The 24,738-nt window shown below is 48.3% G+C and overlaps 1 protein-coding gene across 1 annotated transcript; it reads right to left on the reverse strand.

Annotated features, from left to right (window-relative positions):
* Window positions 1-14: 14 nt before the first annotated feature.
* CCDC167 (coiled-coil domain containing 167) lies at window positions 15-8,275 on the reverse strand. The gene is made up of 4 exons (XM_082756584.1): window positions 8,157-8,275; window positions 4,035-4,129; window positions 1,997-2,049; window positions 15-721 (listed from the first exon to the last, which is right to left on the reverse strand). Exons 1-4 carry the CDS (start codon window positions 8,193-8,195, stop codon window positions 618-620), a joined length of 291 nt encoding a protein of 96 aa, XP_082612710.1. The 5' UTR covers window positions 8,196-8,275; the 3' UTR covers window positions 15-617.
* Between the last annotated feature and the right edge of the window lie 16,463 nt (window positions 8,276-24,738).

Raw genomic sequence — 24,738 nt, forward strand, 5'->3', positions numbered from 1 at the left:
AGAGCTGGAAGCTACACTGTCAAATTACTTTATTTAAAGCCCTCCCCAGGCACTTCCATGCCTGGGAGTTGGTAGTAAAATGTTTTCTGCAGGTGTTGATTCTCAGAGGCATAAAACAGTTACCAGGAGCAGTAGGTAGATCTTTTCAAAGCCCAAGCACCAAGATCTTGAGTTGGCTGCTATGTGCTTGCAGAAGAGATACCTACTTCCATCTGTTTTGGTGGAGGTAGGGTTCTCCTGGTCCTGGAAATCAGTGTGGAAGAGGAAACATCGTTGTTTAGCTCGGTTCTGTCTGCAGCCAGCGAGGTCCTCTTCAAAAAGAGCACACTGCCTTCCTGCACCAGGCCTGAGGGGCTTGACTGGATGTTGGGTGTGCCAGCTCCACCTGGAGTTACGCTCGACTTGCTTTCCCAGCATGAGTGTGCTGTGGTGTCTGCTCTGCCTCCTGCACCTCTCAGTTCTCAGAGAAAAAGCTTCCCTACGCTGAGGTTTGGAGGGGCCAAAGGAGAACAGCGCCCTGAAATGCTGATCCTCACCCTTGGGGGGGTGCAGGGGTGAGAGGAGGAAGAGTTCCTTCCAGGAGAGCCGTCTGGTCAGCAGGGAGAACTCTCGAGTCATCACATAGTCCAGCAGGCATAAATGAGAGCGATCAGCAGCGCCATGGCCACAGCGAGGGCAGCGTTCTTGCGATTTTCCTTCCGAAGCACACTCAGTTCCTTCTCTGAAACAAACAAAACCCTTGCCTGTGAACATTCTTCCATCTCCTTTCAACACAGTCTTACAAGCACCATCTTACCGTGGCCCAGGGGCAACTCTTGGCATCAGTCTCCAAAGCTGCTAGTTCTAAACTACGCTGGGCAGGAAGGAGCCTGGCAAGAGCCCTTCTCATTTGCTAGTGCTCATCCTGCTAATCTCAGTAACTGCTCTTAAGAATGCTTCAGTCCCAGTCCTGTCTGCAAATGACCCCGTTCTGGGACCATACTAAGGGCAGGCTGCTTCATTAGAACTGTTTATTCCTTAAGGCAATGAAGAGGAGGGCATGTGGAGAGCTACTTTTATTCTTTATTTTTTCCTCAGGCATAAGTTCAGGACTCTCAGTCCTGTTTCTTGTCCCAGTGCTTAAGCTAACTCAAATACAATGAACTAGCACTGCTATGAAAAGAGGCTTTTAGCTCGTTCTGCCCCCAGTCTTTGTGTGGTGCAATGCACACGGCTGCAGAAGTGGTGGCAGGGGCAGGAGGTGACAGAAACCCCAGCACAGCTCTGCCAGCTTTAGCTGCCAGAGCAATGGCATTGCCATTCCTGGCCTCAAGCGTGTCAGCTGGAGTAAGTACAGGTTTAATTTGAGGCCCTAGTGATGATCTAAAGGTTGGGTGCAGATGCAGCGTGCTCTGTTCCAGGAGAAGCAGCAGCCCTTGCCATCAGGGCAGCCTGTGGGATGGTGGCAGCCACATCCTGACTCTTCGGCTGTCTCTACTGGTAGGCCCTCAGGGAACAGGTTTGAAGCTGTTTAAAATAATTGCTACTCTTCTGGAAAGAGTCCTTTAACATAAATTAAAATTGTAAATTCACTGGCCCTGCCTCGGCTTTCAGTTCTCCAAGCCTAAAGAAACACCTGTGCTTCTCTCCCACGTGTGAGCTTTGGGGCTTGCACTGCTGCAGAACAGGGAGGCTAATTTCAGACACAACAGTGGAGAAGTTTTTAAAAGCCACTCTGTTGGCTAAGATCTTCTAAAGACACATAGTTTAGGGTACATGAAAAGCACATTTTACCCCCCTTATCAGCTGATACACTAATTTTTCCCCTAAGATAACATGCCTCAAGAGGGAGGATCTGGACTCCTAATACACTGACCAGATTTCCCTCAGTTTTGCTCCGTTTGGATGAGCGTGAATTCAAAGACAGAAGTTAGTGTGGCAGGAACTTGAAGATGAAGCTGAGCTGCAGCGCTGATGCCATCCAGCCCAGAGGGACCATTTTTAATGAAGCTCTTACCATAGTTGTCAGCTTTGGTCATTAGTAGGTTTCTCTCTCTCTCCAGTGACTTTCTGTAATGAGAAGAGGAGTTCATTACCTGCAAGGCACAACACAGCCTATTGCTTTGCTCATATGATGGAAGAGAAACTCTGGCCCAGTAGCAGGAATATTTGCTCACAGAGTGAGCCCCTCGCCCTTCACGGTGGAGAGGTGACAGTTTGGAAACCCCCAGCTGAGCAAAAAGGATGCAGCGGTTTCAGATGGCTTTTTCCTTTCGAGCTGCTTTGTGTCTCTCCTTTGAGAAGTGTCAGCACAGTGCTCTGTCTGCTGGAGAGCCCCCCATACAGTGCCCCAAGGTGGGGTAAGAAATTCTGCCGTGGCTACAAGATGAGGCAGAGTCTGTACAAGCTCTGTGCAGGCTCCTGCTCCTCTGGCACATCTGACAGTCTAACACCTTTTGTCAGACTGAAGACTCAGGACAACAGTGGTTATAAGTAAATCAGACCCACCCAGCCCTTCTCTGAAACTACACAACATGATTAATTAATACACTTTAAAATATAACAGTAAACTAAATTGCCTGAAAGCAGTTGCATTTCCATTCCACCAACAGGGACACTCCTCTCAGCCTGTGTGCATACGAACAAAGCTGCACTAACAAATCATCTCATCACTGAGAGCACAGAGAAGGCAGGAAGTGTAATAGTTTGTTGTTCCCCTTGGGGCAGAGCAAGAACCTGCAGTAGAAAGAGATTCCAAACCTATGTGTACAGCTATTAAATGCGGGATGGCAAGAAAACAAGCTGCATAAGCAGCAGGAGAGGCAAGAAGGGCTCCTAGAGGCAACTGGAAAAAGGAAACACAGTGCAGCCAGGAGGATGCGAGAAGACATTTGCCACCGTGACTGACGTGCTACTCAGAAAGCTGCCTCGTGAAGGGAGTCAAGGAAGGTGCTGTGAGAATGAGACAGGAAGAAACTTGTAACTGAACTTTGAAGCAGGAAGGCAGAGCTCTCCTTCGGGAACTACGCTGATCACAGTACTTTCTGCCATGGTTTTTGAAGTCATCTGGATTAGGGCAACAGAATTTCCATTTCCACCTCATGCAAGTTGTAAAATTCAGAAAGAGTCCCAGAAATCCCTAATCTTAATTCTTTGCTCTAGGCCCTATATTTCAGAGAGAAATCATACCGATGTATTCCATCTTGTCAAGTTACTGCAGCTGTAGGTTTGTTTGATGGCCACTTCAGCAGCAGATGAAGAATACAGATAGTAATCAGAGGAAGGAAAATTTAGGTAATGGACTGGTGAAATGAAGAGCTAGAGATGAGGGATAAGGGAACGCAGGACCCTGTCCAAACATGAATGGGGATATAAAAGTCCAATAAAGGAGGAGGAACTCAAGAAATAGCATGCAGAGCAAGATAACTGAGTGGAAAAGAGGAGAAAAGAACACAGGTTGAGGTTGGTAAATATCAGGGTGTGGAGAAGTCATCACTGCGAGGATGATTTGTAACTGGGTTCTGCAGGAAAGCAGACAACAGGAACTTTCCCTTCCCTGGCCTATAATTGAACTTCCCAGCCTTTTTGGTGGGAGCAGAGCAACAGGATGCTGGTGAGTGGAAGAGTGTCTGCAGGCACACAGATCTGAGAATCAGCTGGGAGATGCAGGATCTCTTGCTTCGTGCTAGAGAAATATCAGGTTCTGCCTGTGTGTGCTAAAAAAGCCAGGTTAGAAGCCAGGTCAGCTCAGCTTTAAAAGCTTACAGCTAGCCTGCTTCCTAGCAGGCCAGGACCCAGCTCTGCTACCAAACAGCCAAATTTGGGGCACTGCTTGGCTGGGTGCAATACAGGTTTGATAAATCTCTCTATATATATCACTGAAGTCACCCTGGCACGTTTCCCAAGTAAGCTCCAAGCTGGGAAAAGAGCCTTGTCACATTAACCACACGTTCCCATCCCTCCAAGAACCCTTGCTCAGTCCTGCAGCAGGATGACAGCTAGCTGAAGCGTGCAACTGCAGCTGTGGAAGGAGGTGCTCACCCATTCCCCCATACCTTCCTTCAGGGCTCAGCTTCTCCCTGCGCAGTTTGAGGTCCACCTCCTCCATGCTCTGCCTGCAAAGCGCCAGCTTCTCCTCCAGCCCATCGATCTGAAAAACAAGGCACCAGCCGCTGTCATTTCCTCTCCCAATAACACAGATCCGTGCCCACTGAAGGGTGGCAGGTCAGCCACGCCACCTCCTTCCTCCCCAAACAAGGGAGGAGCAGACCCAGCTCTGCGCAGAGATCCCAGCATGGAGCCCACCACCTCCTAGGTCAGCCTGTGCTGTACTCCAGACACGGCCAGGCCAGCTCTAACACTCCCAGCACCTTTTTCGAGATCCAATCCAGTTCCAGCCCGTTCTAGTTTCTTTGCATGCGGCCCCACAAGCAAAGAGGTGACCCAGGATGTCTTTATGCAACTAAAATTGTCTTTATGCAACTAAAAATGTATGTCACACCAACTGCCTGGACACCAGAGAGAGAGCACAAACAGTCCCACAAACAGTGACATGGGAAAAAGAAAATGAAATCAGAGGTACTAATCCACAGTCACTGCTGCTTCGGGGCTCAGCTCTGTCCTGAGCTCGTTAGCAATCTCACACCTGTTCAGGAAGGCAGGCAGGAGTTATAAACATGCAGGAGGCTCGATGTAAAGGCAAGAACAACACAGACTGCACCAAGGAGCTCAGCCAGTCAGCTGAACAGTCCCATGGCATGGCACACAGCAGTCGTAGGGGCCAGGGGCATGGTGAAAAAGGCTCTAACCTTTGCATCTTACTATTTCAAAGTCTCCCAGGTTGTCTCTGATCTCATTTATCAGCAAGTTCACTTAATGGCAGAGGGTGCCCACCCGATCCAGTCAGGGCGCTGAGCTTTGAGAACGACCACCTCCATCACCAGTCCCACCATCTGCAACTGGCGGTGTCTCTGCTTCCTCTTGCGTTGGAAATTCTCATTTATACCTGGTGAGAGGTACTTTAGCATGTCACCTGGCTCTTCCTCTGCCAGTACACTTATTACAGTGCCCCATGCCTTCTCTGGCTTAAAAATCATGGTAAGTAATTTAATTTAATGAGAGCTTTGGTTAGTAAGCTGCCAGCCCACCACTGCATTACCCACACCATTGCACTCTGCATCCTCTCCACCAGAAGCATTCCTTCTGCTCTCACTGGTACGCTCTCTGCCCACGCTGTCACCTTTTCATGAGGAATAACACAAGGATATTCAGCCCAACTCTATCAATGCTCTCACTTTCTGCTGACTAAAAATCTCCAGATTCCACACAATGCTTTAAAAGTTGCAGCTGTTTTTACTGCTCTTAAATCAAAACCAAAGTTTGGCTCCCCTGCTGGAGAGCAATCATTTGCTAATAAACCACACGCCCTAGAACTGCACCACCGGTTTTGCTGAGCTGGGGGCACAAGGGACGCAAAATAATAATGATAAAAAAAAAAAAAAGGCAAAGAAGGAGGAACAGATTGCTGAACGAACAAATTATTTTTTTCTCTCTGAAATTCTGCTATTTCTTTTTCTTCAGGCTGGTCTGGGGCATTAGAGGACATAAGGAAGGTTGAGAGTGAGGATTTTCGAATGTTATCTACTCACGGTGGCTCGGTTTCCTTACTTGTAGGTTAAGACAAAAACATCAGCCTCCTGAAGATGGCTCACCTACAGGAAGAGCCCCAGATGATGACCAGAACTACAGGCAGAGCGCTGTCTTCACACACCACTGCCTCACTTGGGATTTAGGGCCTGCTTCTGCATGCTAGGAATCTCTTAGCAGCTAAGCCATGCAAGCAACTCTTCACTGCAGGGCAAGAGAGAGGAAGAGGAAAATAAGCATGGGGAGAAATTAAAAACACCTGGGAATTACTGATTACTCTCAGGCTGCTGAGAGAATTCCCAGGGGAGCTATAGCCTGTAAAGCTGTAGCAGGAGAACCTAGAAAGGTTCTCCTATCCATGATGGTGGGACAGAGCTGAAGAGCAGCACGTGGAGAGCTCACCTTCCAACGCCTCAGGTTCACGTGCTCCACAGCAGGGACGCAGAACTTCACTCCCAGCCATGTCTTTAAGTAGTGCCCGTTAGAAGGGGCAAGTGAGACAGGTGCTTAAGGCAGCGCTTTGGGGCACACAGAGCTGCCCCTCTGCTCCCCGTGAGCCGCTCTGGAAACTCAAGTCCCAGCAGCTTTCTACACACACAGCCTCCCTCACTCCAAAGTATGACAAGGTTTTGAGCCATTTCCTCTGAAATCTGGCAATACCTGCTCGCGTTCTGCAGACTTTTTAAAACCAGAGGGACCCAGAGCACATTTCAATCCAAACTGACTTACGCACTTATTACAAATCTTATTTGTCAGGACTACCTTGGGCAGGGAGCCCAAAATGGCTCACATAAAAGGCAGACCAAGAAAAAAAGAAGGAAGCAGCTTTGCTTACAGAGTTGAGCTAGATTAGATCCCTTTTAATACATTCTGTAATGAATTAATAAAAGCTTTCTTTCCAGCAGAAAGGCTAAAAGCACTTTTCAAGAACTGGCATCCACCCTCTGCTTTTATGAATTCCCTAATTAAGACACTGGCACAGAGCCACATCACATATACATTGACATCCAACAGCGTTGGGTAATGAGGATTTTGTCTTCTGACCCTCATAAAACAGATCAAAGCCAAATGAAGAGGTGGGGGCAAAGAAAAAAGCCTTTCCCAAGCAGTCTTCTGATGCCTTGTCACCTGCCAGCACACTTGAACAGTTCTTTTCACAGAAGAATTAGTGGCTCTTGCATCCACAAATTTGGCTGCATTATTAAGAAAAAAGGTTCAGCAGAGACGGATTTTTTGCAGTGTTTAAATTTAAATGCTAACACTTCCATTCTTGTCCCTATTCTCAATACTCTTCCACAGGCACTGATCAGTCTTTGTCAGAAGCAGGATTTGGGCACTATACATGACAATACTTTCTCCAAATACACACCCAGCATTTTGGAGCTCAGGCCCTCACTGAGCACAGGCTGTTCTCTTTGCACATAATAGCCCTACCTGTCCCCCTCCCCAGTTGTCTGAGCCACAAGGGTGTTTTTAGGAGCTACAATACCCCATGGCAAGGAGTTTCAGGCTGGGGGATGAACCAACCCCTCCCTGTTTGTCCTGTCCCTGTCATTTGCTAGCTTCACTTGAAGGCTCTTATTTTTGTACCAAAGAGAGAGTGAACATTCATTCTTTGTTTACAAATTACAAATGGCATACAAAGGATATAGATCTATACTGGGTCCCCCTTCAGTCACGTTTTCAGGTTTAAAAGGACCCGTCTCCTGACTTGTTTCCTGCATGGAAAATTTCCCCACTTTTGGTCATCACTGCCACTCTCAAACTCATTGCACTTTCATTATATTGCTACAAAATCGACCAGAGCCTTCCCAGTTTCCTTTTCCTGATGGATTTCACGAAGACAGTCCTGCACAGCTCAGTGTTGTCAATGGGGCTGCCTGCTGAAGGACTACACAGCTATAAGAAAGGAGAAGCAGCATGAGTTTAAGCCATCACAACGTCATGGAGACATTTATATCACTTTAAACCAGGTTACATCAATTGCACCTGCAATTTGTAAGTGTGAGCTAATCTGATAAGTGTCCATATAGAAAATTGCATTCATTTAGCATCGTGACTCCAGTTAAACAAGCATGACTCTGCCTTACAAAGACAGCCATGCATCACGTCATATTAAGACCCATTTGGAAAGTTTTATCAATCATAGCAGCTCAGAAGGTAACAGGGAGCCGAATGGAAGTTTAAGTTATGGGATCAGCACCTTGGTTGTGAGCACTCTGACACCTGACACAAACTTCACTGCCTCATCTGCATCATCTCAAAAAAATATTTCAACTCTCTTTGCTAGGATGAGCAAAGAGATACTCGGACAGACAGCACAGTCCCTTCCAGACTCCCTTTAGCTGTTATGTTTGGGTTTGAGAGCCCAAAAACGCCTGTTTCTCCCCACACGGACGCAGGCAGCGCTAAGCGCAGGAGCAGAGCGACATCCCCTCAGAGCGCTGCCGCTCCCAGCCTGCGGGTGCTCCGCCGCCCCATGTCGCCTCCTATCGCCTCCTATCGTCCCATATCGCCTCATATCGCCTCACCTCCCGGGCCACGCTCAGCCCCTCTCGCCTCCTGCCCATGGTCCCGAGCCCTCCCGCCGCCGCGCATGCGCTCCCCGCCCGCCCGCCCGGGCTTGGCCACGTCGGCGCGGCCGGCGCCATCTTTGTGAGGAACCGGGGGAGGGGGAGGCGCCATCTTTGTGAGGGCGTCTAAGGGGGTGGCCTTTGGAAATAAAGACACGGATGGGGACGTGGTTTTGCTGAATATTCGCTCACCCACAGCTTTAAGTTGTCCCTGGGGCTCCCTTCCCAAATGCTAGCTTTGTGTTAAAGCTTGTGTTTAAAATCTGGTATAATAAACGAGCAAGAAACACCGCTGAAATGCGTCTGTCGTTGTGGTAGGACATCGCTGCTGCGTGACAGAACAGCAGAGCTATTTGCTGCCCCAAAGCAGAAGGCTGGGCAGCAGCAGCAACATTTATTAAAAAGAAAGGCTGAATTTTCTTTTCCACTAAACAAACTGCTGACTGAACTTCGGTAGGCTCTCAGGAATGTGTATCCCTATCATAGAAGGAGTGCTAATACTAACGCTTAATTTGTGTGTTTAACTTTTCTTTCAAAAAAAATCCTCTGTATTTTCCTATGGGAGGTGCATGCGTCTGTGATAGCACCAGCCTGATTTTCTTTTTGGAGAAACTGAGGAGTAAGTGTGCATTTCTCAGCTTCCAGCGTTGGTGCATGGCTATGTTGTGGGGTCTACATGGGTGAACTCGAAGGAGCCTGAGGTCCCACCTCCCCGGTGAGCCCCAGGTGACTCTTTTCCAAGCAGAAAGTCTGTCAGAAGGACGTCAAGAAGCTGAGTTGGACCAAGCCTGCAGCCCTAAGAAAGCAAAGCACTGGAGGAGGGAGAAAGTGGAGAAGCAGGAGGCTGTCATTTTTTCCCTTCTTAGGCAGAAGACTTGCTTAGTGAGTGTAAATACAATCTTAAAATGCATAGAGGCTTGAAGAAAACCCATCTGTTATGGTTTGCAATGGGATGAAATAGCCATCAGTGCAGCAGAAAGTGTTTTCTCCTACACAAAGGTGAGTATTGATTCAGGGGAGAAGTGTCAATTCTCACATGCCCGCATCTTTACAGAGACACACACACACCATTTCGTGGGCAGATGAGTGTGACCTTTGCTGTCACATCTTTTGGGAAGACAAAAGGAGAACTGGTTCCTCCCTCACAAGCAAGCCACTGCTGCTGCCATTGCATGCAGCAGATTTTAATTCATGTGTTGTTCCTCCTGGCCCTTCCGAATCCATCAGGCTGATAACCTCATTATGACACTCTCCTGGTCTTGGGTCTCCTCGATCTGTCCTGAGCTGGCACCCCCTCTTCAGCCTTTTTTCTGTGTTACATCTTCATTTCCTTTGTAATGTCGTTCAGGTCATCTATGCACTGACACAAGAAAGAAAAACTTCCTTTTCCTCAGCAAACTTTTAATCTTTTCCTTCTTGAGACCCGAAGAACATATTTGTAAGTTTTTCACATGCAATGACATAATCTTTTATATTTTAAAATGTCTACAGACGTGAGTATGAATTTGAACTACTCCATATCAAACGGCTGCTGGCTGGCCACAAGCATATTTAAGCTGGAAATTAGAAGTTTCTAGCTGTGAGAGCAATCAGGTTACAGAACACGCTTGCTGCAAGAGGGTTAAAAGGAAAAGAATGAAATAGGTTTTATTCATCTCTTGAATGGGATGGTCTAGCACAATGCCTGTTAGAGGAGAGCCCAGGATGTGATGGCATACAGCTGAACACCAAATTGCATATCCAGTAATTAGACTGGATAAGACCTGGGTGAGACCCTACTCAGGGCCTCTGATTAGGCTACCACCACTGAGCTGGAGGGGTCACATCCTTGGAATCAAAATGAGTGATGAAGTGATAGTAGAAACTGTAAAGATTACATATGTGTCAGTCTGAAAGGAACATTCAGGGGATTTTCCATCTATGCACCCAGTCAGGATTGGACATACCGGTGGTATCCATGTGAATGTTTGCCTTCCCTGCACTTAACATACACCACGGATGCTGCCACCTGCTCGATACCCGTTCCACTATTCATTAACTGATAGCAAGGGAGGTTTCCCTACTGTTTATAACCTAATTGATCTTGTTGCATCTTGACCTGTTCTCAGCAGATGGGGGGACCAGCATCTTCCTTCAATGATATCCCCCACTCCTTGTTTCTCCCTGGTAGACTCAATCCTTTTCGTTCAACCCCATGCATTTTGCATTGCCTGTACCGTTTGTTACCTTCTTCCAGTCCCAACAAGAACTAAGCCTCTCTGAGACCTTGTGGGTATTAAGAAAGTGAAAAGGCACTCCTGTGTCTTGTATGCAGTATGCCTTGCTAATATAGCCAAGAATGACGTTTGCCTTTTGGTGCAACACCTTCACAATGGTAATTCATACTTAATTCTTGGTTTCTGTAACTCCTTGATCCATTTCCTCAGTGCTGTGGTCCAGTCACTTCTTCCCCCCTTTTTTTGCTGGTGCATTTAATTTTCATACATCTCAGTACGGTATTTTGCACCAGCCTCACGGGATTTTAGCTGACTGATTGTGATATATTTCTTCAATTTGTCAAGGTCTTTTGATTTCCAATGCTGCCTACAGTCGTGCGAGCTCTTCCAGACATGGGGCAAGCCATGTACTCTAAACATATTTTATTTCATCATCCAAGTTATTGAAGAAGCTGCTTGACAGAACTGGTGTGACGTCTCTGGAACGGGTCTCAGTAAGTCCTCCTGGTCTGACTGCAGACCACTGGTGACTGCTTTCAGAGCGCACACCCATAACAAATATCGTACGGGATTGCTTCAAAAAGCCTTACTACTCATCAAGGTAGCTTTCAGCGCTGCACCTGCTCTCTCCCCTATTCCAGTTACTACAACAAAGAAAGAAAGTTAACTGGTTTGATATGATTTGTTCTTGGTTTTCTCTTGGCTGGCTTTTTCTTAGCACCTGATTATTTAATAATTTGTTCCACAATCATCCAGGAGATGGAAAGGTAATGACTGAGGACTGAAGAAGCAATGTTTTCACGAAGGTATAGGGACACTTGCTGATTTTTATCAGGGCCGTGCTGACTTTGAGGGTAATTTAATAGAACAAGCGTTAAGTCTTCAATGGTAATTAAGTCTTTATGAGTAAATTAAACAATGTCAGGAAATAATCCCAGAATACAAACTCAATCATCTATGTGAAGCGTCAGCACATCCCCAGCATGGTTTGGCTTGGTCCCACTAGGACCGTCCCACACAATGTCTGGGCATGATTTAGGAGTTTTGACAGGCAATGGACCTTTCCCGATAGGCTTTTGCACGAGGTCGCTGTTTCAGAGGCAAAGAGAGTTTAATAATATGGATGTAAGCCGTTCAGTGCTAGTTTGCAGGATGTGTCTAGGAGAATGTTCCTGTGCACTCCTGATTTACTACCTTCCTACCTCTTTTTGCCTTCTCCGTCTGCAAGATTCACTGTGCTTTGTAAGCACAAATGAATCAGTCCTCTGACAAGCCTGAGAGGAAGCTGAGGCCAGGCACCTCACTTTAGAGATGTGAAGAGTGAGACAATATCTGGCCCCATCTCCACAGCAAGTAGCTGAGTTAGCGCTGAGTCCAGGGGCCTGATCCCTTATCCTTGGCTATGTCGTGGGGAGCAGTTTGCCATTCCCCAAGCATCTTCTTCTGGTCATGAGGGAGTAACTCAACAGGAGGGACCTCCCAGGGACCTTCTGAGCAGAGGTTTCCCCAACACAAGAGTGGGCAAAGGGAGAAAGCAAACAGAGGTGCTGTGAAACGGACCTGAGCTGTAGGGACAGGAAGGGTGAAGAGCTCGGGAACAGCTGACAAATGTCTGCTAAGGCATGCTGAGCCAAAACTGGGCAAATAACCTGTCCTTAGGGCTGCCTGCGGCAACTAGGGCTTTGCTTTTCCCCCATATCCTTCCCATAGGACCAACGTATAAACTCCCTCCTTTCTCCCCAGACCCTATAAGCAGGGACGAAACTGCAATTTTGAACCAAGACCAGGGGACACAGGTTGCGGTGCAGATATACCTGCCCCTAGTGGGGACACTGCAGAATTAAATGCCACCAGGGAACAGAAGAGTGACAGAAAACGCTGTCAGGCTTCCAGAGGCTGAGAGATGCTCCTTCCTGTAGCGTGGGGAGGTTTTTTTTCCTCTTGGAAGATATATATAGAGAGCCCAATGGGCTGCGTCTTCAGTTTGCGTTCTCTGCTCCCACCTTGACGGGCTCCACACACATTCTGGGAACAGCTTGAGACTGTGGAATTAATTAAATGAAATTAATCCAAACAACCTACCCGGAGACAAAACTGGCGTTGGTGAAATGCAGGGCTGGGCCAAGAAGGGATTCTGCAGCCAGGGTGTTTCTGTTTGGGTGAAATCCCGTGTCCTACACCCCTTGGTCGAACAAGAGGGGTCTGCGGAGCCGTGCGCCTCATGCAAGACCACACGGTGCAGTAACTGGAGCGGGAACAGATGGAGTCCTGTTTTTCACAGAGCCAGACTCTGCACGTACAGATCCCACTTTGATGCTGAATGAAGCTGAGCTCCAAAGCGTGCCGTGTTAGTCTGGGGGATGTGGGAGAACTGGAGCGATGGCCTTTGAAGATGTGATCCCAGAGGGATTCGTAGGGTCCGGTTGGTGGGTCCCACTCCGCAAAGCTGGGAGCTGGGGCACCGATTTGCCCAAATGCAGTACTGAAAATTGGAGATGCCCCTCTGCTTTGGTCGCTGCCCGTCCCCCCAGGATGTGTCAGCCCTACTTTTCTTATGGCAGGTTGCCAGTTCGGAGGCATTTTCCTGGGCCTGCCCCAGCCATTTGTGTTATTTGTCCTACAGAAGCCTTGCTGTCCTGCTGTGAGCGTGCACCATCACACTGAGGGTCTAAAAAGTTGTGTGGGCATTGTTCCTATCTATCGAGCAAGGAGAAGAGCACATTTACAGGAAGAAATACATGACAGAGTGTGAAACGCTCAGATGTATCGTGGGGCTGGGGTCCCTTACAAATATCCGAGAACAGAGAGAGCTGTTTGCATCCCTACATGCTCATGAGTCGTGTGGTTAGGAGGGCGATTGTGTCCTCCCAGGTGTCTGCTGAGCTCCGAGGGAACGTGCGGCTCGCTGCCTCTGGTCAAGGGGCTACGAGGGAGCCTGCACATAGCATCATTGCTCCTGCTATCACTTTTGCTTCCTCAAACGACTTCCCGGGTGATTGGTGCAGACAAATGCTCCAGAAATGGGAGCCTGGCAAGGAATCTGAATGCCCCCAAAGATGTCTGAGATGGCCAAAGAGCCGAAATCAGACAGACAGACACACACATCGCTAGCCTGCATGTGAAATGAGGTGAGATTTCCTGAGCTGGGATCCAGCTGGCACCCTAACGAAGACTTCCCTTCGTTCTTTTGAGCAGAAAATAAAAAAAACAACCCCGATACACCCCCGGCTTCCCCAGGCGTTTCTGTTATATAAGTAGTCCGGGTCTTGATCAGTGTTTCTTTGATGATCCCTGTGCGCCCACATAAATATCCTGTGCGTGCGCACACGCGAAAGCCGTCTATTTATCCACCCCCCGAACCATTTTGCTGGGAGACAGCATGGTCTCCTGAATTTTTTATGGCTCTGCCGAGGTTGGAAACAATCCAGGGGTCAAACACCGCGCTGTATCTCCAGTCACCTTGCCAGTCAGCACGGAGCACGGGTCTCTGATACTTCCTGAATCTCCGATCACCCACAGGGCACTAAATTACAGCTATTACGCCGCAATTCGCTGTACAATTTTATTCTTTGATACACTACCTGCCTTTGTCTGTCTGCATAGCAGCGAGAGCGGTATGCATTATTTACCAGGCTAAGTACACTGCTGCTGCTAGTGCTGGAAAAAAAAAAATAAATAAAAGAAGATAAGAGAACTGGAACAGGCTTGAAATATAAAAAGATGGCACAAACACGGCTTGCCGGGAAATGGTTTCGCTGTTATATAAAACTTTCTGAGGTTCTGCCTGCCTGTGTAGAGATGTAACTGGGGCTGCCAAGGAGGAGCAGAGGTGCTGGGAGCCTGGGCTGACCATTTCGTGGCTTCAAGGGACCCTGTGACAAGTGCTTTGCCTGCCTGCAGGGTGCTGCTTCCTCCCAGGTGGGGCACGGCAGGTTTTTTAGCGGGTCTGCCTCCCTCTCGGTTCGGCCATAAATCCCTCTGTGGCTCCGGGTGAGGTACAACACCGAGCAGGGACTGGGCAGCTGCAGCCAAAGCGGTTTCAAATCTAGTTTGTGGTCAGGAAAATGTTTGCTCGCTACCTGGATGCCACGAGGCTAATGTGGAGGGCTCTGGGCTCTGCTTATTGCTGGGGTGGTTGAAGAGGCACTGGCCCATACTGTGGCAGGCAGGGCTCTGATTGCTTCCACTTTCCCCAGTGTTTGGGACCCTGGCTCGCTTTCTCTTCGCCGTGCTTTCCGTCTGAGCTGGCCCTATTATTGCTCAGCAATACCAAGTAGATTGCAGGTTGCTTTCTCTGGTTGGCCCCAAAAGCAGTCCTTACAGGAGATGGATTTCTGATTGAAATCCTCCCTGTCGATTGCTGCCGGGGTTCTTCGGGCACAGCGTGAACACACTTCTCGTCAAATTGCTAGCAAGTTAGGGCTGTGTTTCCACCGGGCTCAGGCCCCCAGTTCCTTCTGCTTGCTGGCAATGTGGCACTGCCCCCATTTCAGAAGCTTTGCACATATCAGGCTACCCTGGCCGCGTTCGTTTCTCTCCCGGTAAGAACAGGACTGCCCCACGCTCCTCGGATGGCCGTGAAACTGGGACTAGGAGGAGGCCAGGTACAACTGGCTGTGGCACTGCTCCGGGCTCAAAGCCTTCGCCTTGGCTGTGAAAGAGGTGTTGGCAAGGAGGAGGGAGACCAGAGCATGGAGGGGAAAGCACGAGGCACGCATTTTCTTTCCTAATTTGGGATTTGAGGTGTGCGTGGCACATGCGGGTGGGATTTGAATGCTTTCTGGTGGCTGTGCAAAAGGATTCCACTGTTCCCAGATTTCACAGCCTGGAAGGAGAAGGGAATAAGCCAAACCACTTCCCTCCAACCTCGGAAATGACACCAAGCACACTGCTTCAGAGGTGTCGTCAGGGGCTAGGGAGAGGCAGGAGAAGTGCCACCGGGGTAGCCTGGGACATGGCTGGGACCTACTGTGTCCTTGCCTCTTCTGGAGAAAATGCTTTGTCCCCAGCAGGCGTTCGGCACATGAAGGCAGCAGGTAGGCCAGCTAAGGTAAGACCCACTCTGCAAACTCTCTGCACTGAGGCAAGGCACCTTCCAACTCCAAAGGTGCTCAACAGGAGACCTGACTTTTAAATTATCAAGAGCAATTTATTTTATTTATTTTTTTAATGACTTCTCTTGCAGACCCTGCGTGGCTGCCAACGCTGGGAGCAGCAGGGACTCGAAGCTGCCATTTGAAAGCCCTGACAGCGGGGGACTGGCAGCAGAACCACTCTGGGTGAGCTGCTTGGAGAAGCCTTCAGAGCCACCCAGTTCAGACACTGATACTACTTAATTTCTGCCTCCCGTTGGAGTTTATTATTAAGAGCCTCGAAGCAGACACCTCGCCCCTTTGAAGTGTCTCCCGGCTCTCCCCCTCCAGTCTCCATCTCCTGTCACCAGCAGCCCGGGTAGCTCCGGGGAAATGAAGAGAGAAGCTGTGAGTGGCAGATCCACACTCTGGTGAGAGAACAAACACCAGGAGCTGGTAGTGGTTCAGTTCAGGAGATGACATCCCAAATGACAGTGCTCCAGGATCAGAGATGTGGGCGACACCTGCTATGAAAGCAAAATTTCCTCAGCAGGGCGGTAGTTGCAGTTCACAAGGAGCCAACACCTCATTAATTTTCTGCTGTGTGTAAAATAAAGCTGTTAATGATATTTAGTCCTTCTTTAGCACCTTCCCTTTGAGGAGCTTGAAAGCATTTTGCAGGCACTAATTAGTAACGGGTTGCAACTCCTTGGGAAACATGGAAAAAAAAATAATAAATCTGTCTTTCAAGCCTAGGGAGACTGAGGCAGAAGGACGAAGCATTTCCTACGTGATGCCAAGAGAGCACCTCGTTGCCATCAGTAAAGGAAACCCTTCCTGTAATAAATGGTTAACTGTCCTCTGCTTTTTCTTCAGGTGCGAAGAGATTCAGCTCTTCTAGCTTCTCTCGGAAAAGTCTGTTTTCTATTTAGCCAAATCTTTGTCGGCTAATCTTGTTCAGGCCCGGCACAGGCATGGCAGCTTCTGTGGGAAATGAGCAGGGTAGGGCCTCAGCTCACACCCTAGGGTAAAGGGGTCAGAAACCAGGAGCTCGCCTCTTGCCCAGCTGTGGCCAGCGAGGAATCCAGCAGCCTTTGGGACCTGGGACACGGAGAACGGAGAAACGGAGAGGAAGAACGGAGTCCAGATCCATTGCAAGGCAAGGCAGAGGGAGGGACACCATCAACGCCTCCACCATCAAAGCCCCAGCCTCCCTGAGGCCAAATCACGGCCTCTCTGGAGGTTTCAGCTGCCTGCCTTTGTCTGGGGCCGCAGAAGAAAGCACGAGAGGAGGCACCGCAAGGCGCGGGCTGCAGGCACTGCGAGGGCACCATGCCTGCGCTACACATTTTAGAGAGGTCGACAGACTAAGGGGTTAATTGCTGATGAAAAGCCTCCCCCAGGTAGCTCTTACCCTAAAGTAGCAGCAGCATGGCTGCGGTGTTCTCTGATCCATTAGAGCCTTATCTGGAGCTCTTTATTCATCTTCCAAAATCTCTTTAATTCACGTCTTCCCAGAAGACAAGCAACCCTTGTCTGACTTCATCCTACTTAGTGTATATAATCGCCTGTAGTAATCCACAAAAACACCACTGAAACCTTCCTGCTTGGGTTATAGAAATCCACTTTATCCTCTGTAGGAAGAATGTTTTTATCTCTCTCTGCCTTTTTCTTTAGACAGATTAATAATTTCCCGGGTTTATCACAACCCCCATGGGTGTCGGGCTTTTCCCCACACCTGGTATAAACTGCAGAGCTCTTTGAGGCAAAGTTCAGCGTCTCTCCCACTATTTTAATAACACTCCCATCACGAGCAGATGCTTCTTATTTTCTTTGCTTTCTGCTCTGAGGTCCTTCCTGCTTACCCCTCTCGTATCACGTAGGTTTGATACCGTGGGTGACCTGTGATGTGATTTGGTGAATCCCTCAGCAATACGGGGCAGCGAGAGTGTCTGGGTGCAGGGGTGCTCGGTGTGTGAGAGCAACCAAGCACCCACCACACACCCAGCCCTGCAGGGACGAGTCGGTTGGTGCCTCACCTAGGAGCACTTGGACCCACACAGCCCTGGGGGCTATCTGCAGGGGGGAGAGAAGGTCGCAGCTAAGCCAGCCTCCCTCTGGTAGTGGTATTCACCCACCTGCTTCCTCAGCGTGTTGTGCTGCCTAGGAAATCTTAAAGAAATGTTTTGGGATCCTGGGATGGAAGATGATCCTTATTCTCCAAGTCCCTCTGGAAAGGAGGGATGATGCACCACTGGGAACCTCCAGCTTCAGATAACTGCAGTATTTTATGACTTTGGCTTTCCTATGAAAATGCTAAAGGTATGGGTGAGGTCAAGCAGTCTAGCTGAAAACGAGCCAACTCTTCTGTGAAAGAGGGATGCTTTGGTCAATTTTGCAAGAGATAACGGAGCAGCCTCATCTGGCAGAAAGCAGGCTGAATTCTGCTTTCCTCCGGAGGCATCAGGCATCTCAGGCCTCAGGAACTGGCAGATGGCTGAACAATACAGGGACGGAAATGAAAAGCAACTAAAATCCCTTCTACCAGCACCTTATCAATGAGTGGCTCAGCTGTCCCTCAGACCAGTGTCTGTCCTCTTTCTCCTGCCAGCACCACGAGCAGCAGAGAAGGACATGGTGGCACTGTGATGGGGATCCTTGGGCTGGAACACAGCCCAAGCCTAGCAGAGTTTCCCCTCTCCCCTCCCAGCCAGGCAGCAGAGGTCCTGCACTGGGCTGGGAGGAGTTAAAACCCCTTACAGAGAGATTTTATTCTGTCAAGTGTAACGGTGGATATTTTCATTATTCATATCAATGGCTTTTCCTGTTCTGAATGCTGCGAAGCCTCTGTCCTCATCAAAATCCTGTGGCAGTGAACTTCACAGGTTAATTATTCATTGCGTAAAAATAGTCTCTGCTTTTATCAGTTTGAAATGCATTGCCTTTCGCTCTAATTTTGTGTCCTCTCTTCTTGGACTATTGAACTGTCTGCGTGAGGGAATGATTTACTTCTGCCCTTCCAGCCCTATTTTGTACCTCGTTTTTGCATCGCTTTTAGTTATCCGCTCGGTGCGTCACCCTTACACCCCTCAGGGTGCCACATCCAGTGAGGAAAGCTGTGCTGCCCGTTGGCATTGCTCGCTGTGCCGGGACCCACTCTGTGAGCCCACTTGTGTCTCATTAGAGTCCTCTGTGGCTGTGGCCCCCTAACACATCACAACACAACAGGCAGCACCAGAGCAAACTTGTCTTTGAAGTCACGTTGCTGTTAAGACCTTTTTTTTTTGGTTGTTGTTTGAGCTTCCTCTTAACTGTTTTATTTATTTATTTATTTGAATACTTAGCAAATGCAGATTCCAGCTTATTTATTTATTTATTTATTTATCCATTTATTTATTTTCTATAATCAGGATGTTTGAAACGCGATCGGGACATAGCAAGCCGAGATGCTCCTGCAATAACGTGCCTCCAGGAGGCGAGGACTGGAGACTCTCCTTTTCCTACCCATCGAACAGCATGAGGCTTAGGGAAGAAAAGTGCAGACTGATAACAGAGGTTCAACCAGCTTTCCACACATTCCTCCAAGACTGATGAAGACAGACACTCCTGTGTGATCTGAAGAGGCAGCAGAGGTACTCTCGTAGTAAAGCTACAGGAAGAGAGGAGATTGCTAAACTCTTCTTGGCTCTTTGATCATTTGTTAATTCTATTAGCCACACAGGTGCTGGTGCATTTGAAATCTCTCACCAGATTGACCACTGATTGTGTTTTAGCAGTTCTTTGAACCTGGTTTTGATCTTCAATAGCTGCTTACATCTTACTTTTGACAACTTTGCTTTCAAATGGTGCCAGTCACTAGAAGAAGCGTGGATGGAGGCTTTTTGAACATCCGAAAAATCCACCTCACTTCTCCTTTATCTGCTGTTTTGCTGACATGCACAAAGCATCCTATTACACGTGTGAGGCGTGAATACTTTTGCTGAAGCAGTGTTGGTTTGTTCCTGTTATATCATCACCGCCATCTAGATGTTTTATTCTTTGCACTTTAATTATCTTTTCAGCTAATTTGCCTAGTTCAGAGTAAGGCTCATTGGTCTGTAATTCCCAGGATCACCACTAATGCCAATTTTAAAGATAGATATGCTTTTACTGCCCTCTAATCCTCCTTCAATAGAGTAGCTTATTTTAATGAAATATCATAAGCATCAGAAGACCTGGATAAACCACTGAGGCTCTCCTTCCTGATCAGTGAATTCATTAGGCTGTTCCTGCACCTGTTCTCTCAGTCCTTCACAATCCTTTTTCACATTTTGCTTGAAAAGAGGGATCCTTGGGCAGCGTCCTCCTCTTACTCCCCCAGACGAGTGCTCAGGTGGGTGCTGAGAAGGAGCAATCACCTCCTTTCCCTACAGGTTTAGGAGCCCAGGTTCAGGAGGCTGAAGAACCTCAGCATGGGCTATGCCAGGGGCTAACATGAGAGTCTCTTGTTATCCAGCTTCCCTCAGCACCCTGAAGAGGGTGACACACATGCCAGGGGCTTAGAAATGACCTTATGGGTGAATAAAGCCTGGGGCAAATCTCAGTAAGACTGGATCCTGCATGAGGCATAAGAGGAGACAGGTACAGTGCCTTTTCCCTCACCTCCTCCCATGCTGAACTGCTCTTCTCAACTAGGATTGATTTATCTACATAAGAATGACATTTAAGGGCAATCTGTTCACATTTGGTACATAGCAATTTATAATCCATATCTGCACCTTGTTTCATCCTGCTGCTCTAAAGCAAGTCTTTTTATCATCAGCTGGAAGGCTCGGTAAGTGAAATGATACATCTTTGCTCATTAAAAACACAACTCCCCTTCCCTGTGATGAGTATGTAGCGTAAAACATTTTAGCATCCCATTTGCTTTTCATTTTCTCAAGCTCGCTATCTGTCAAACGAGTCTTTTGCCTCTTAATATACTGATTTTATATGTGTATGTATCTGCCTTTCAGCCTCCTCCGTACCTGTAGGCTGCTATATCAGAAATCCAATGGTGGTTTCTAAACAGTGACTGTCATAACCCCCAGCTGAATTCTCTCCTATTTTTTCCTGGTAATGTCACACCTCGGGACTTTAATATATGGATCTGAGGATGGCACTTAAACATATGCTCTGTCTTGCTGGCACACGATAATCCATAATGCCTAAGCACACAGCTAAATCACCCCAAGTTCATCAGCAGTGTCATAGCCATCTACCTCTATAGGTCCAAACCTACCTGGAGACGGACCCAAGATGTATTTCATGCTATCTGCTCCACAAGAGGCACCTGGCTCACCCAGATTGGATTTGCTCATGGTTAGGGACGGGATGGAGAAGGCTTCAGTGCTGAGCTGGGTCTCAGTGCTCTCACTGCAGCCAGAAGAGATGAGGACAAGACAGCCAGTGGAGTTGGGAGGGCAATGTAGAGGGAAGAGCCTATGCCAGGGTGAGCCCCACAGCTCTGCAACCTGGCAAAGGTGGGATTTAGCTGCCTAAATACAGATGCCTCATGCTGTGTGGGAAGCTTTGCCTTGAACTCTTATGCTGGGTTCAGCCTGGTTTTGAGGTTTGAAATGGGAGAATGATTATTAATATCAAGTGTTAAGTGGTCGTAGTCATCGCTCAGAAAGCACTGATGTAATCTCAGGGTATGAACTCAGACAGCGGTGTCTGAGTGTCTTCACCCTGCTGCATGATGTCTGTTTGGTTTGGTTGTGGGGAGGAAAAGATTCAAAAAAAACACACTGTGGAGGGCTGTCAAACTTAAAAATGAGAGCCCTTTTGAATGCCATTACAAACACCCATGGTGGTAGGCACTGAACAAGCACGAGAATCTGCTTCTTTGCTCAACAGGATTTCTAGCAGAGGACGAGAGGGAAAGAAGAAGACATAAACTAAAGGCATGTTTTGATAACCTCTGTACATGCCAGACACCTCTTTTATACCCATCCACCTAATGTCTGTACTCAGTCAGTGTCCTGAGGAAATACGCTGATGACACAGCTTCTGGAGAGCTGGATCATCATACAGATACTTTCTGGAATTTCTTTCTATGTGTGCGCAGAAATAATCTGGCAGCAACATGTAAGAAGCCCTGCCTGGGTAGCTAGGGGACAAATGAGGACAACGTGTTTAATTTTAAGTGTCAACACAACATGCTGTCCTCATTTGTTCCTCAGCCAAGATACTAGCATCTTTTTCTCTTAATTTGATCTGCTACTCCTAACCTACTTTATTTCTAGCACAACCTTTCGCCACAACAGTTACCCATCTGCCAGCTGAACAGCCTTTCTTCATGCAGGGAATAAAATAAAATGTCTCCTTCTGTGCTGGAGAGCCCCAAAGCCCTAGACCAAGCCTGGGGGTGATGCCTGTTGGAAAAGCAGTCCTGGTGCCAGCTGGGAGGGTCCCCGAGCATCCCGTACCCACCAGGCACAAACCCCTGATGCTGCTGCCTTCTCATTCCCACCCTGGACCTTCTCAATTTGCTTTCTGGCCAGAGGCAGCTGTATTTAGCTGTCAGCGTGTTCTCCCTATTCTAACGGCCAGCTGAGAGCATCAGGTACCAGAGAGTCAAACGATCGCATCCAGGGTGGAAGCTGATTTCAAGCTCTGGATGTGATCATTTTGGAAAGCGTGGGTAATTCGCATTTCCAGACACTGGAAGGAGTTGCATGCAAATTGCAAGCAGCTGGCGTGCAGCTCTGCTACGTCTCTCAAGCCGTGAATAACACCAGATTAGAGATTAGCCAAGGCAGTGTCTCTGGTTAATAAAGGCAATAAATGTGCTCTGGGTATGTACATGCCCATGTCTGACCTCTGCTATATTTAAAGCTTTTGAGCAACTTATGAAGGATGGACAAATTAGCCGAGGTAAATGGAAAAGGTCATACAATGAAGTATGGGCTTTGCCCTGGGCAGATGATGGCAGAGCAATTTGATATCTTTCTTTGAGACGACAGCTGATTTTCTGGAAAAAAAGGGGATGTGAGAGATCATTTTATGCTTCAAATACATTTTTGATAAGGTGCCAGTGAGAAACCAGTGGAGCTGAAGGATTTGGGGATTGGTAGCACTGACAAGTAGGCTAAAAACTGTCTCAGGAGGAGATGACAGCAGAGTGTGTTTCACAGGAGCGAACTGACAAGGCTTAAAGGTCTGGTGGAGTTTCCTGGGGATGAACCTTAAGGCTGATGTAGTGTTTTCATTAACGAAAGCATAGATGTCCTCTGGTGGAATCTGCTAGCAGGGCTTGGACCAGGTGCCTCCAGAGGTCCCTGCCAACCTCCACCATCCATCTGAGCGCTTCCAAACAAAAATGTAACCTGGAAAAAGGCTTTGCAAGCATCAGAAAGCAGTGGGGTTCTGCAATAGTTTCCCACCAGGTATAATGGGGAAAAAAAAAATAAAAAATCCAGTGGGATTTGAGAAGGAACTTGTTGACAAGTGAGAGGACATGGTCATTTGCTTGCCAGCTGGAGCAGGGGATTGGGCTCGGGTGTTTCAGTGGCAATCCCGTGCTTTTAAACTGCCAAGGACGAATGCAGCTTTTAGGGCATTTCTCCAAACCCAAAGCTTCAGTGAGGATCCCTTGGTATCAGCAGGTCAGCGCTCTGTTTTATATCCTTTCTTCTTTTGAATTATCATTTTTAAACCCTTGCTGAAAGTTCACTTCTTCCTGTTGGCTTCCCAAATTGGGAAAAGCAAAAAAAAAAAAAAAAAAAAAAAAAAAAAAGCACAGGCATAGCAGACTTATGATACAATCTTCCCTGCTTTTCTAGGTTGCTGTAAATCTAGGTTTTGGGAAATCAAATGTGTCACTATAATTGGCCTGGGCTGCCTCCCCGATGCTCCCTTCTCGCTGCTGGGGATTTGTGCAGCGTTTCCTGCTGTTGGAGAGTTATCTTTCCCCATCATATACCAAATATCTTTAACCGTGCTCCCTGGGAAAATGTCTCCATTCAGCAGTTTTGCACCGCTGGGCAGCCGGCTAAGAAATACAGCTCCCGGATGGCACGGGCAGCGAACTGAAGCTCCCCTGCTCTGCAAACTGCACCAGGAAACCTTTGTGTTCCCACCTGAGTTCCCCTGCTCAGGCGTGCTGGCTTCAGGCACTGCTTTGTCTCTGCCTTTCTTTGCTCTCCTGGAGTTGTCAGCAGCCTGCTTTTCTGGCTGAGGGCAGGAATTACAGCTGCAGGAAGCTCCATGCTCTTCCCTTACAGGGGTTTGGTGCGTCTTCATTCCGTACATCCCTCTTTTTTTCCAGCAAGATGCTCTTCGTTTGCCTGCTGAACCTTGACACATCGTGGGGAGCTTCCTCTACTACTCGGCTTGCATCTCCCAAATCTGGTCTGACGGTCCCCATTCCTCGGCTGCCCAAAGCCTCCCTGCACCAAAGCCAGAGGATTTAGGAGCTGGCAGGGTGCTGGTGGGGTGCTGGCAGGGAGAAGGGTCCTGTGTCACTTGGAGGTGACAGGAGGTGGAGAGGAGAGCCCGGGGGCATCTCTGTGAGCTGGCCCAGAGGAGCGGGCTTCATCCTCCTCCCTCTCCTGGCTGTTCATCTACGGAGCTGAGTTTTCCAAGAGAGAAAATGCTCTGCAGCAGGCCTGGACATAGCCACCTCGGCTCCTGCCATGAGCCCTAGGCCGGCCACTGCAACCGAGCTCACATTTGCTAGAGGTTTATGAGCACAGGAGGGAGGGAGAGGAAATTCAGGTACCCTCATCCAGGCAAGATGTGACCAGTGCATCCCAGTGCCCAGCCCAGCATGCACATACTGGTCCGAATTACGTCTCATTTCGAGCTAATGGAGGAGCTGTGGCACAGACTTAACCACAAGCCAAAGAGAACAACAAAGCACCGATGTATCTGTCAGATGAGAAGTGTCATTTTTTTTCTTTCCTTTGGTACGGAGGTGTGTATTTTACTGACAGCTTCAGCAGAAAAAGAACAACAGCGAGATGTTTGTGCTAAGAGACAATAATCCGTGACACGCTGGGGATCTGTGCTCCTCTGCTCTCTGCGTCATAGATAACAGCAATGTCACAGTGCATCTCCCCAGCTGAACAAAAAGCCACCGCAGCAGCAGACCCGAGGCTGTGGCTCAGAGTAATGATGCCATTGCACTTGTGGCTATTACTCAGAGGCGCTCTCCTGCCCATGAATGCGCTGCCTGCCTTCAGCTTTCCTGGCTGTGACGGGTGATCTGGCCAGCTGGCGAGGCAGGCT

This window comes from Aythya marila (assembly GCF_965140915.1).
Source record: "Aythya marila genome assembly, chromosome: 3".
NCBI classification, from domain to species: Eukaryota; Metazoa; Chordata; class Aves; order Anseriformes; family Anatidae; genus Aythya; species Aythya marila.